The sequence below is a fragment of the Juglans regia genome, chromosome 10 (assembly GCF_001411555.2).
Source record: "Juglans regia cultivar Chandler chromosome 10, Walnut 2.0, whole genome shotgun sequence".
NCBI classification, from domain to species: domain Eukaryota; kingdom Viridiplantae; phylum Streptophyta; class Magnoliopsida; order Fagales; family Juglandaceae; genus Juglans; species Juglans regia.
In genome coordinates, this window is record NC_049910.1 from 15477057 (window position 1) to 15490678 (window position 13622).

Genomic DNA, 13622 nt, shown 5'->3' on the forward strand with positions numbered 1-13622 from the left:
TAGCATTATCCATTTGTTAATGATAGAACCCACTATTTTTAAAAAAGAATACACAATACTTACACAACTTATAAATGTATCTAACATTACTTTTAAAGAATATATATATATATATATTTAAACTCAATTTCTTTTATTTTGTGGTGAGGTTAATTTAAAAAAAAAATCTGGACAAGGTCTGCATTTGGATTTTGGACTTTTCAAACTGGTTTGATTACACAAAATCAAACTATCTTATTTCATCTCATCACATATAATCATTATAATTTTTACAAAATTTTATACAAAATATAATAAAAAATTTAACTTTTTTAAATTTTAAAATAAAAATATTATTAAAAAATTATATTATAATAATATTTTATTTAACTTTTAACAAAATATTTCATCTCATCTTTTTTATATCATTCCTTGTGCATAAGGAGATGCAAAAAAGCTGCTTTGCCCACCAATTCTTACCGTTCTACTTGACCTTTTGGGAAAAAAAATTATTTTTTATTTTTATTAAATGATTTTAAATATATTGGTATAATTTTTTTTTATTTTTAAAATATATTAAAAAAATATGAATAGAAAAATAAAAATAAAAATAAATGCAAAAGTAGCGGTAATAATAAACAGTAGCACCGCTCTGGGCGATGTGATTCTGAAAAGATTCATAACGTCTGCTCCATCTTAGCTTTGACTGCACATCCCACTGAGCCGTCGCCCCCTCCCCTCCGAAACCAAGAAATGGAAAACGGGACTGAGAGATGGCGTGTTAGGGTGAACGAAAGGCTGAACACGACGTCGGCGATCACCGTCCGAGGTGTTCTCATGAAGCTAATCGGAAGCCTTAACAAGGATGATCCTAGGCCAACTGTGCCTCTCGGCCATGGCGACCCCTCCCCGTTTCCCTGCTTCCGAACAACCCCCGTAGCTGAAGATGCCATTGTTGATGCCGTCCGCTCCGCTAAGTTTAACTCTTATCCACCGAGACATGGTATTCTTCCGGCAAGGAGGTAATTCTTACATTTACTGAGATATCATTGACTATGGCTTTAACTCGGTAGATTTTCGAACGTTCTTCTTCTATATATCGGTAAGATGGTCGGTTTAAATGTTAAGTAAAAGGCTTAGTTAAATAATAATTGTAAATAATAATAAAATAATTTATAAATAATAATAAAATAGTTAAAAAAACATCTTAGAATAGTTTCTTTCAAAATAAATCCTACGCTTGCCGGATAAAGATGGCTAGGTGTTCCAAACAGCCCTAAGCTTGCCTGAAAAACGTAGCTTGGGTAATGCTAATTTTCTTACCCTCTGGTTACTTTCCTATACAAAACAGTTGAGGCCCGTGGGCCACCAATGAAGGTACAAATTATTGCAACTTGTTGATTCTCAATCTCATTTTCTATTTTGTACCATCATAAGAACTTCCTATCTCTTTTGAAACTTATCGACCCGTCTCCCTCTAAACTTTCGTTACAGTTCTGTCACGAGAGGGTGGGAGCTTCGGCTCCTTCCCCCTCCCTCCCTCCCTATCTCCCCTCGTCCCCTTTGTGTAGTGCTCCGTTTTTATGTTTGGTGTATTTTGCCTGCTAAATAAGGGAGAATTGCGAATTTGGAATGTCCGGCGACTATAGATGTGCATGCGCCTCTCCATGGCGTTGCCCAGTCGCCGATCTTCAAGCTTACCGAAGGCGGCGCCAAACGGAGCGGCGAGTTACCCGCACGCACGGCCCAAAGTTTGCGGTTGCGTTCGGTGAGTGGCTTTCTTGCGCCGCCAGGAGACCTCTGACGTCGCCATGCGTGGCTCCACTGGGGCCTATGAGTCCGAAACCTCCAAGATCGGTCGGCGGTTTTCTTCCAGGGTGGCGCGCACGCACTATCACATCTGCCGGAGCATTGTCCTTTCTATTGTTTCAGTAGTTTTTCTTTGTAATTTATTTCGTGTCTTGTTTATCTTTTTTAAAAAATAAAAAATCTAAAAATTTTGTTCCTTCGGACCTTGGTCCAAACGGTGTGATGTCCCTTCTTTGCTTTGGTAGTGTATGGAGTTGGTATACCCTACTTCGCTTAGTCGGGATATAGCTATAGGTTGTCACCTGATTACTATTTCTCTATCGGGGACAGGGATGTGTACGACGGATCCCTTAAACTTAAGTCTTTAGCGATCTGTCGTTTGAACTAGACCATATCAGCCACGGTAGTGTGCTAAGGAGCTATTAACGTTTGTAATTAACTTTTTAAAATCATATTTGTATGTCTTTTTTTACGAATAAAAGAGTGATATATGATCCTTTTATTAAAAAAATATATATATTGCAAAGGACAACTTGGCATAAATGTATATGTAAATGGCCGCCATATAAAAGGACCCACGGTTATCAACTTATCATATGCAGGATTTTTTTTTCCTTTAATGAAAAATGCTACTTAGCCTGTTTATCGTTTCAAGTTATTACTTTTGATTATTTTAAGTTTTTTAACGAATAAGAAAGTGATTATTAATAAAATTATATATTTTTTAATTTTTTTAATAATTAAAGATGTTAAAAAATATATATATATATAAATAAATAAAATTTACACTAGTGGTACGAAGCAGTAAATGTTGGGGGGCCACTAGCACCACTTTTTTTTTTTAGATAGTTTTGCTATACACACATTGCTTAAAATGAGACCTATTAAATTTTAAAAAATATCAATAATATTTTAGTATTGTTGACGTAGAAAACTTCCACATCAGTAATATTGGTGTATTAAAAAGAAGATTTCTAAATATAATTCTTCTTATATAAAAAGAAAAATTCTACTAATCATTCCGACACAACATATCGCACATGATTTTTTTATTTTATTTTTAATTTTTTCCTTATCAAATGTGTTATATATGGATGATGAGTAGAATAATTCTTTTAGTTTATAAAGAATAAAACAAAAAATAAAAAATCAAGTATGGTGGATGGTGTAGAGATAATGAGTAGAAGGGCTCGTATAAAAATTGCCAACTATTATGTAGTTTCGTATTATCATTTGTAATTGCTTCATTAAGGTCCCGTTTGAATATATAAATGGTTTCATCTTATCTCATCTCATCATTATAATAACTTTTACAATTTTTTCAAATTCTCACAATTAGTTACCAGAAACAAAGAAAACACTTCTCTTAATTATGGACATGTTGTTTTTCTTTTTATTAGAAACTAACATATTTCACTACAATATATATCGTATTTTCCAGCGACTAGTTTTGGTGGAGGCTTTTGATTCTTAGAAGTTGCTAGCCAATTTATTATAACAAAATAGGGAGCATCATAAGATACATATACATATATATATATATATATTTATATACATATATATTTTCAGCAAGTAATAGATTCATTCCAAAAACATAAACTGTTCCATGCATCAGGAAAACAAAAGAAATGCAATTAAACCAACACAGAAAGCTAGTAATGTACATTTTAAGAAGGTGGGTCTTTTCCACTATAGAAATCCAACAAACAGATTGGGATTTTGATGAGTGAGATATTTCCAAACTGTAGGTTGGAATGAGCCCATTGCACAATGGAATGCCCGCATCGATTCTAGGATCGATATATCTTTACAGCTCTCCATGCTTGAATGTCCTTTCAGCAAAAATCTAGAGTCTCTAACAATCCTTTTAGTTTCCCAATTAATAGCCTTGTGAGGATTATTGATGGAATTGATTGTATTTAGAGAGTCGCCTTCAAGAATAACTTTGTTGATCTTCTTTGTTTGTGCTTCTTGAACCCCTATGAAGGCAGCTATTGCTTCCCCTATATTTGGATTAGTGCTCCAATTGTAGTGTGCTACAACAAATTGTATTGTACCTAGACTATTTCTGCACACTGCTATTGAGGTGCTCCTCTCAGTTCTGACTGCCACATCAAAAATAATGGAGAAAATATCCTCAAATTCAGGTGGACTCCAATTTGGATTTGATTCTATGGACTTCATTTTTCAGGCTCTATCATGCTCTCTATGAATATCTAACTAATGTTAAAAACAAAAAATAAAAAACAAAAAAACAAAACAAAACCAAAAAGGAAACATATACCTGAACTAACTTACATAAGAAACATAGATACTCCATGTAATTTCGTGACTAAATGTTTAAAATATATATATATATATATATATATATATATATATATATATATTTCACCTCTTGATCCATGATCTTTTTGCAATCGCTTCAGCATTCATAAATTTCTGATATAATAGGTAGACGATAAAGTTCACTTATTTCGAATATGGAAAGAAAAATGACTTCAAACTACCATACGAGTTAATTCTTGTTACGAGGGTTAAATGTTTAACTAAATTAGTATTTAATAGTCTTAAATTTTTTGGATCAATGAGTCTTTATAAAAAAAAATGTGTTTGGATATAATGAGATGAGATGAGATAATTTTTAATTTTTAGGATTTCAAAAAGGTGTGGGTCCTATTGTTTTATAGAGTACCTGAATTGTATACTGTTTACGTCAATTTTTACTGTTCATATACTATTTACGTCAATTTTGACACTATTAACACACTGTTTATTTACTGTTCATTTAAGTGGATGTTTTCAAAATTTAAGAAATGAAATATTGTGTTTGGATAGCCAAAACTATTGTACAGTACAATTTTAGATGAGATGTTTTCAGTTGTATTAGCGATAGAGGATTTCTCAAAAAGTTAGGGGTTGCTAATCCTTTTTAGAAATTGAATGGCTTTGATTTTATCTTATGCATATGCGAGAAAGGTAATAAAAAAAAAAAAAGGAGGAATACAGAGTTCTTCTTTGTGCTAAACTTAGGACCATGCGAGATGAAATCTTATGCACTATTTTGAAAGAGAGAAATGTGAAACCCATGAGGTTTATTTGCACGTGAGGAGTGCTATACATCATTTGCTATTTACTTTGACACCGTATATTTACAATTTTTTTTTTTCTCTCGTAAGGTGAGGGGTGTTTTTAATAAGGTGTGAGGCGTAGACAATGGATAGTGACCGATAATAAAAGAATTTTTTTTGCACATTGTCGCATCTAATTCTTGGGTGGTTGAAATCTTACAGGGCTATAGCAGATTATCTGTCGTGTGATCTTCCATATGTGTTATCACTGGATGATGTTTATCTCACAATTGGATGCATTCAAGCCATTGAAGTAATACTAACAGTTCTAGCCTGCCCGGGTTCCAACATTCTGCTTCCAAGACCCGGCTTCCCATACTATGAGGCTCGTGCGGCATCTCTACAACTCGAAGTACGTCATTTTGATCTTAATCCAGAAAAGGGTTGGGAGATTGATCTTGAGAGTGTTGAAGCCCTTGCTGATGAGAATACCACTGCCATTGTCATCATAAACCCCGGAAATCCTTGTGGAACTGTCTATACACACCAGCATTTGAAGAAGGTAAGGTTAAATCTTCGTTTTACTTTTCTTATTTTTTTTTATATGATTTATTTACTAATTTGAGAGGGCAAGATATACTCTAATCTTAATCCAAAACATTCCCTGTTAAGCCAAGCTGTTTACAGAAGAGTCTGCAATCCCCTTTTCATCATTTGAATCACAATTTCTTTTTCTGTAGAGTCAAATTACATCTGCGAATGCATTAAGCTCATAAGTGGAATAAACTATAAAGTTTGCACTGGTCCAATAATGGTGGATTTTACATTTTGGAGCTCATGTTAGTACGTTTTTATAGAAAGCATGAGTTTTCTTAAGTTCAACCTTTTTTGTTGTTGAAATTTCATTTTAATGTTAATGATGGTCGATTTCTGAATATTAGATTGCAGAGACAGCAAGAAAGCTGGGCATTCTGGTGATTGCCGATGAAGTTTATCATCACCTCACTTTTGGAACAAACCCATTTGTGCCAATGGGAGTATTTGGATCAATAGTGCCTGTCATCACTCTGGGGTCTATATCAAAGAGATGGCTAGTACCAGGTTGGCGACTTGGTTGGCTAGTGACATGTGATCCTAATGGCATCCTTAAAAAATTGGGGGTCATCTCTCTCTCTCTCTCTCTCTCTCTCTCCCCCCCCATAATGTATCTATCTCATATAACACTTCTATTGGATGATAATAACACAAGATGTATAGCATATTCACATATTTCAATTTTCCCCTCAGGTTATAGAAAGCATTATGGGCTGTCTCAATATGACATCTGATCCGCCAACGTTTATTCAGGTTTGTAAAAATTTCATTTTTTAAGAAATCATATTGTAGTGAAAGAATGCAACAGTTTTTCATCTTTCAAGCAATTTTAGAACTTCATATGTATCTTTGTCCTGAATTCCTGTTGAAGTAAATTTACCTGAAAGACAACAGAGAAGAATTTCCTCTGATAGCAGATTAGAGGAATAATGATATGTAAAGCCCCTATTATCTCTAAACCAAACGATGAGTTTGCTATATCCTTAGGGTTTAGGCTGAATAGCTCTTCAGCAGAATTATGGGTGGGTTCTACCACATATATGTGGTGTGATATACAAGAATTATCTGGTGGTCATCAGTTTGCACTTTTGTTTAGAATAAGCCTGTCAGCTTATTTTGGTATCTTTAGATAAAGAAATACGTGTAACTTTGAGGGTTGGAAGAGATCGGCTTTGAGTTCAAACCTTTCTATTTAATATCCTCTACCATTGGATAATGACCCAAAATAGTGTTGCACTTTCTATTTCTTCTTTTCAAGAATTTTTAGCACTTTTCTTTTGCCAGTCAGGATTTTTTATGTTCTTCCTCTGTGTTGGATAACATTCTTTTCCTTGTAAATAAGATTCATCTTAATAAAACATAATTATGTGGTGCTTTTGGAATGCAAATGGTTTAAGTCATTCACTCCATTTATTCACTCCTATGGAATGATGTTTCGCCGAATACATAATGCAACAGTATTGCAACTAATTATCATCGTCATCTGTATATAGGGTTCCTCTCTCTCCAGTAGTTTCTTTCAGACTTCTGATACTATAACAGGACAATACTATAGTCATTTGTGTTTTTCTCTCTACCTTCTCTTGAAATGTGACAATGGTTGTTTATGTATCAGGGGGCAATTCCACATATCCTTGAAAAATCTGGGGGGGATTTCTTTTCAAAAACTATTGACACCCTTAGGGTCACTGCATACACATGTTATGATAGAATTAAGGAAATCAGTTGCATTACTTGCCCAAACAAACCAGAGGGATCCATGTTTGTGATGGTAAGGACATCAAGTGTTTGACATATTTGTGGTGTAAATTAATGAAATTTAAGATGTTGATTATAGATTTCTTCACAGGTGAAGCTAAATATTTCATTATTGGAAGACATTAATGATGATGCAGAATTTTGTCTCAAGCTGGCTAAAGAGGAATCAGTTATTATTTTACCAGGTATGCAATGAGGTTTTTAGTGTTGCTTGTGCTGGAGGAAAGCCTAAATTTTGATTTACTTAGATTCCCATGAAGGTCTCTGTTTTTTCTTGTATTTTTGAGCTATTAAATTTGAAAATCTTTAGAAACTTGAAAACACTCGCACCACCTCCGTGGTGTGTGCTGCACTGTGGGTGCAACACCCTCATGTGCGTTGCACCACCTTCATATGCAATGAGAGTCTGCACTGCCCAATGTGCTCAGCATCCTCAGGTCCATGCAGCACTGAGGTGTGGAGCACCCATAGGTAGGGGTGTGCAACCGGGCCATAGGTGCATCCCCCAGCGAGGTGCAACACCTGCACATGCGCACTGCACTGACCTGTGCAGCACATCTAGGTGCAGTTAGCACTTCTCTAGCAGCCATGACGGAGGATGAAAAGGGGGATCTAGAAAAACAGGGCATTAAATTAAATAAAAAACTGGGAACAACGAACGACCACTCTGAAACCAATATCAGAAATTTTATAACAGAGCACGATACAGTGGAATACCTCAAATACCGCAGTGATCAGGGTGGCATTGTTCCACAAGCTTTTTGATGGCTATACCTTAGCTTTTCTTCCTCCCGGTGGTGGAGTGGAGTCCACTATGAGATTATGCATGATCCACGGCCTTGGTGACACACTTTAGAGGGATCCAAGTTGAGAGAAAATTTTCACTCACTTCGTATTCCCAGCAACAAAGTGAGATAGCCTTGTTTGTTTTCGCAGATGAGATGAGATTAAAGTTAAAAAATTAAATAAAATATTGTTAGAATATATTTTTTAATATTATTTTTGTTTTTGAATTTGAAAAAGTTGAATTGTTTATTTTATTTTGTGTAGAAATTTAGGAAAGTTATAATGATTAGATGAGATGAGTTGAAATGAACTGTGAAAACAAACAAGGCTCCCTCCATTTGTAACCCATGGCTGGCCTTTCGGGCACTTCAATGCAAGTTGTAACCCATTGCTGGCCTTTTGGCCACGTCTAGCCATTACATGCAACCAAGGGGTGCACCCTCCAGTTTATTACACCACTAATTAACATCCGGGCAACATTTAGCTTCTCCATATACTTGTTCCATACACAGAATGAGACAACATATTAATCCCTATCCATGTTGCATACCGACACTCTCAGCGTGCTTCTTCCCATTAACCCAACAAAATCAAGCAATTTTGAAATTAAATAAGCTCTGCAGTAAGCAAAGCCTAGCAATTTCGAAAAGAAATTAAGAGAGGTTATTAGGTATAATGTAATGAGTGTCAACTATGTATACAGAGAAATAAAGGATTGTGTAATATTTAAAAGATCTAAGGTCATATTCTTTTAGAATATAAATTAAATGAGTAGATTGAACTATTTCCATCAACTTAAAATTTTGTGGCAAATGGTGATTTAATATATATATTACTTAAAGCATGAGAGTATATAATTCACGTTGGGTATCCTCTAAGTCAGCTTGATTCTTTGCACATAGTTTTGGCGTAGATCTTCTTCCTAAAGAGATTCAATTCGTGTGTAACCCCTCAAACCCATTTTCATTTCTCATTTACCGGGTTAACAAATTCCTTCCAAATACTAAAACTGTATAAAACTCTAACATCACTGAAAAAACAGTAGTTCTACCCAACACAACACCTAGAGGGGGGTGAATAGGTGTAGTCTAATTTTTCTGGTCTAATAAAAATATTGCCAAGCACACAATTAATCAAATAGATAAATCACCCAAATAAGCAAAGCAGAGATTTGATCATGAAGTGGAAACTCATTTAAAGAACTTCTTCAAAATATAAAACCACTCCGAGTGTATGTCACCACCACAAATCACTATAGAAATGAGTTCGTTACAACTGTTAATGTAAAAATGAGTGTGTTGGCATATTCTTGTGAAAACTTTTGTAAAATTGTGTTGTAACAAGTGTGAAGTGTGTCAAAGAGAAGGAGGGGGGGTGGGACAACTAAAATCAGCGAGTTCGCTCGACATGGCTCGACATTTTGCTCGAGCGAACTTCAAGTCAGAGAGTTCGCTCGACATGGTTCGACACTTCGCTCGAGCTACATTCAAGTCAGAGAGTTTGCTTGACTCAGCTCGACACGTTGCTCGAGAGAAATTCAAGTCAGAGAGTTCTCTTGACTATGCTCGACACTTCGCTCGAGCCAATGTTCTAAAAACCTAATTTTTCCTTAGGTTTGAGCGCCTCTTTCTTGGTGAGTATAAAAGTGAACTTTTTATTCTTCCCTTGGTGTGGAAAATTCAGAGCAAAAACAGAGCCCATTTCCAAGAGATTTTGAGAGAAACTTTTCCCCTCATTCAAAGTTGAATCTCTTGGAAAATATACCTCCACCAAATCACACTCAAGATAAAACACTGTTGAGTCCATTGGAGTGGATGTGTTTATTGGCCGGAAGGTTTCCAGAGCTGCTGTTGCTGCAGAGATCGAGAGGTTCTAGTGGGATACTATAGAAAGGTCGGAGTTCTGGCACTACATGCGTGTAGAGATCGAGTGGGTCACTCGTGGAGTTGCAATCCAAGTTTTAGTTACTACAAAGGTTTTATGAGTGTTTCTAAATTGGTTGTAACAAACTCATATTTCTATAGTGGATTTGTGGTAGTGACCTACACCTGGAGTGGTTTTATATTTTGAAGAAATTCTTCAAATGAGTTTCCACTTCGTGACCAAATCTCTGCTTTGATTATTTGTGTGATTTGTCTATTTGATTAATTGTGTGCTTGGCAGTATTTTTATTAGACCAGAAAAATTGGACTACACCTAATCACCCCCCTCTAGGTGTTGTGTTGGGTAGAACCACTGCTTTTTCAGTTGGTATCAAAGCGGGTTCACTCCGCTAGGATTTAGTTCCTGAGTGTGATCCTGCTGTAGTGGTTTAAATGGATAGGTCTTAATCTCTCACATCACCACCATATTTTGATGGTAACAGCTATGCATATTGGAAAGTTCAAATGAGAGCTTTCCTGAAGTCTATAGATGAACGAGTGTGGGTTTTCCTGACAAGAGGATAGAAACAACCGGTTACAATCGTTGATGAAGTTGAAATTCCCATAAATGTGGAAGAATACTCTAAGGATGAAGTCAACGAGTGTAATTGGAATAGTAAAGGTCTGAATGCGATTTTCATAGTCATGTCCCAGAAGGAGTTCAAACGAATCTCCATGTGTGAAATTTGTAGAGAGGCATGGGACATTCTTGAAATTACCCATGAAAGTACCAAGGCTGTTAAGAATTCTAAGCTTCAAATGTTGACCACTAACTTTGAGGAACTTAGAATGAAAGACGATGAAACATTTGATACCTTCTATGCTAAACTGAATGATATTGTCAATTCTCGCTTTAATTTAGGGGACAAATTCTCAGAAAACAGGATTGTGAGAAAAGTCTTTAGATCTCTTCCTGAGGGATTTCGCCCCAAAGTTATAGCTATTGAAGAAAGCAAAGACTTGGACACTATGAGGATTGAAGAGCTGGTGGGTTCTCTACGAACCTATGAACATACTCTTCCTGTGGATAAGAAAAACAAGTTCATAGCCCTCAATACTATTAGAGAGGAGTCAGATGAGTCATCAGATGAATTGGCTATGAGTAGCAAAGAAATTCAGGAAAATGTTTGTGACTAGAAATAACAAGAATTAGAGACGAGGAGAAAAAGTTTGAAAGATACAACGGAGACTCGAGTTCAGGGAACAAGGAGAGGAGCTCTAAGAAATACACTAGTGCTAACAAAGACAAGATGCAATCAAAGGTACAGTGTCATGAATGTCATGGATTTGGACACATTCACTTTGAATGTGTGAATTACAAAAAAGCCAAAGAAAGAGCTAAGATTGCATGGCATTCACTTCTTCTGTTAGTGATAAAAGTCAATGTAGTGAACAAATGTCGGATGATGGGATCATTTTTTTCAAAGAGAAAAATAATTAAAATAAAGACTAATCAGCATTCAAGTTTTTGGCCTAGTAGTAGAACATCCACCTGCATATATAATTCAGAGACATAATCAATTTAGTTAGTAAAAGCTTAGTATCAGATTTGCAAGGTTTTAGCATAATATATTTAATAATCCATACAGCGAGCGACTTGTAAAAAAAAAAATCCATACCGTGAGTAAAAATATGGAGAGGAGAAGCTTCTGCCAAGTAATATTTTGTTAGAATGCTTTGATTGCTAATAGTTTGACACTAGTAACTTTGATTTGCTTATTTTCTCCAGGGGCAGCTCTTGGAATGAAGAACTGGTTGCGCATAACTTTCGCAATTGATCCTTCAGCTCTTGAAGATGGATTTGAGAGAATTAAAACCTTCTGCCATAGGCATGCCAAGAAACAATAATATTTTCTCAGTTATAAGATCGAGCAGTGGTGATCAACAACTATGCATTGGATCTCATGTTCAAGCTGGCTTCTCATGGTGCTTTAGATGAATGTTAAGAACCATTTTTGGGTTGGGATTTGTTAATAAAATTCCCTAATTCCCTCTTTGAAGTTTTGCTACTCAAGCAAGACTTAACAGAGGGAGGATGATGACTAGTGATTGGGAACTTCTTGTTGCATGATCTCGTGTTGTTAATAATATGTTGATGATTAGCATCATCATCGTGATGCATGATCCATGTTGTTAGTACTTGTTCTTCAATGCTCTTTTATTGTTGTTGGAACAGAAAAAATGGATCAAATGAGAGGAGTTATAAAATCAGAATTACTACTTGTTAAAAATAAGATAAGAATTACTGATGGATCCTTTTATTATAATGATTTTATGGAGTCACCGAGATCCATAAATGGGAGAATCAAAATCTTCCATGAATAATATGAAAACAGAAACTCAATAAAAAATTTTGAACAAAAATCATATTCGACAAAGAAATTTAACCATTTTGTTGTTTTATACGAAGAAGGCGTTCACGCTTGGACAAAGGCGATTGACTTTGGTAATTTATTTAGGACGATGTTACATCCCCACGAGAGTGGCCACCGAATGTGTATTTTTTTAAAATATTTTTTAAATCTTTTAAATATTAAAACAAAAATTCAAACTCATTAAAAAACATTTTCTTAACCATTAGGCTCTGTTTGGATGTACAAAGCAGCTGAGTGCACTTTACTTTTAAGCTGTTTTGGACATCCAAACACACAAATGAGTTCAGTTCAACTTGAACTCGTTGACTGGGCCACGTAAATAGCGCCAGCAACTACCGTAAGGGACTTTATGGTTTCCCAGACATGAGCTGACAATTGACATCGGCTAGATAGTGCATTTCAAGTGCATTACTCATTGACATGTGTTGTTGGTCCCATAACTCAAACTCACAGTATGACATTTGTTCCTTAATTCTTGCGCCAGGATGAAGTGTAGAAAACTTTTTTTTAAAACTTCTCATAAAAATATATTTATGGTGAAACATTAATGTCAGTAAACAATAGATATTTATGGTGGATCCCAATAATTTTATAACTTCTCGTAAATATATCTAAACTATCCTAACATCTAAATACATTTTAAACTCATCTTAACTGGGTTCCACAAAACTCACTTAACCATCTTAACTCACTACTATTCATAAAGAATTCAGATCAACTTAACTCAACATTCAAACATAGTCTAAGTAAAAAAAATAATCGGTGGCCACTCTTATGATCACTATTGGTGGGAGTAACATTATTCATTTATTTATATAGTTGGTACCTGAACTACGAACAAAATCAAATAATCCATCATCTTAACATCTATATGAAAAATTAAAAAGTAATTGCGTTAGGTTTCTATCAGAAACTCCAATGGAAATGCTGCTGTGCCATCCTTCTCCGTAAAAATGTGCACAAAAAATAATATTTTGAAAGTAAAAAATAAACAATTAATAAGTCCCAATCAGAGTTTGGTAGAAATAAATACATTCGAAAAATGGTTGGTCTACGTAGAAGTTTTACACGAAATTTCACACGCTGACTACTTTAATGAAATCTATTAGATTGCAAAACTCTTTTTATAATAATAATAAAAAAATCTAACATATAATATTAAAACAGTAAACTTTTTTACATAAAATCTCATCTCATTTCATCATTACAATTTTTTCAAATTACCACACAAAATATAATAAACAATTCAACTTTTTCAAATTCTAAAACAACAATAATATTAAAAAATATTATTTTAAACTTTCATTTAAAACTAAAATTCTCATCTCACT

At 34.8% G+C, this 13622-nt stretch overlaps 1 protein-coding gene across 1 annotated transcript; it reads left to right on the top strand.

The window, feature by feature from the left end:
* The first annotated feature begins 630 nt into the window (after positions 1-630).
* LOC109007996 (tyrosine aminotransferase-like) lies at positions 631-12042 on the top strand. Its single transcript, XM_035695287.1, is given in 8 exon segments — positions 631-1001; positions 5079-5418; positions 5798-6016; positions 6144-6203; positions 7066-7221; positions 7300-7393; positions 11646-11758; positions 11760-12042. Coding segments are annotated over 8 exon segments (1347 nt in total). The 5' UTR covers positions 631-732; the 3' UTR covers positions 11856-12042.
* Positions 12043-13622: the final 1580 nt, after the last annotated feature.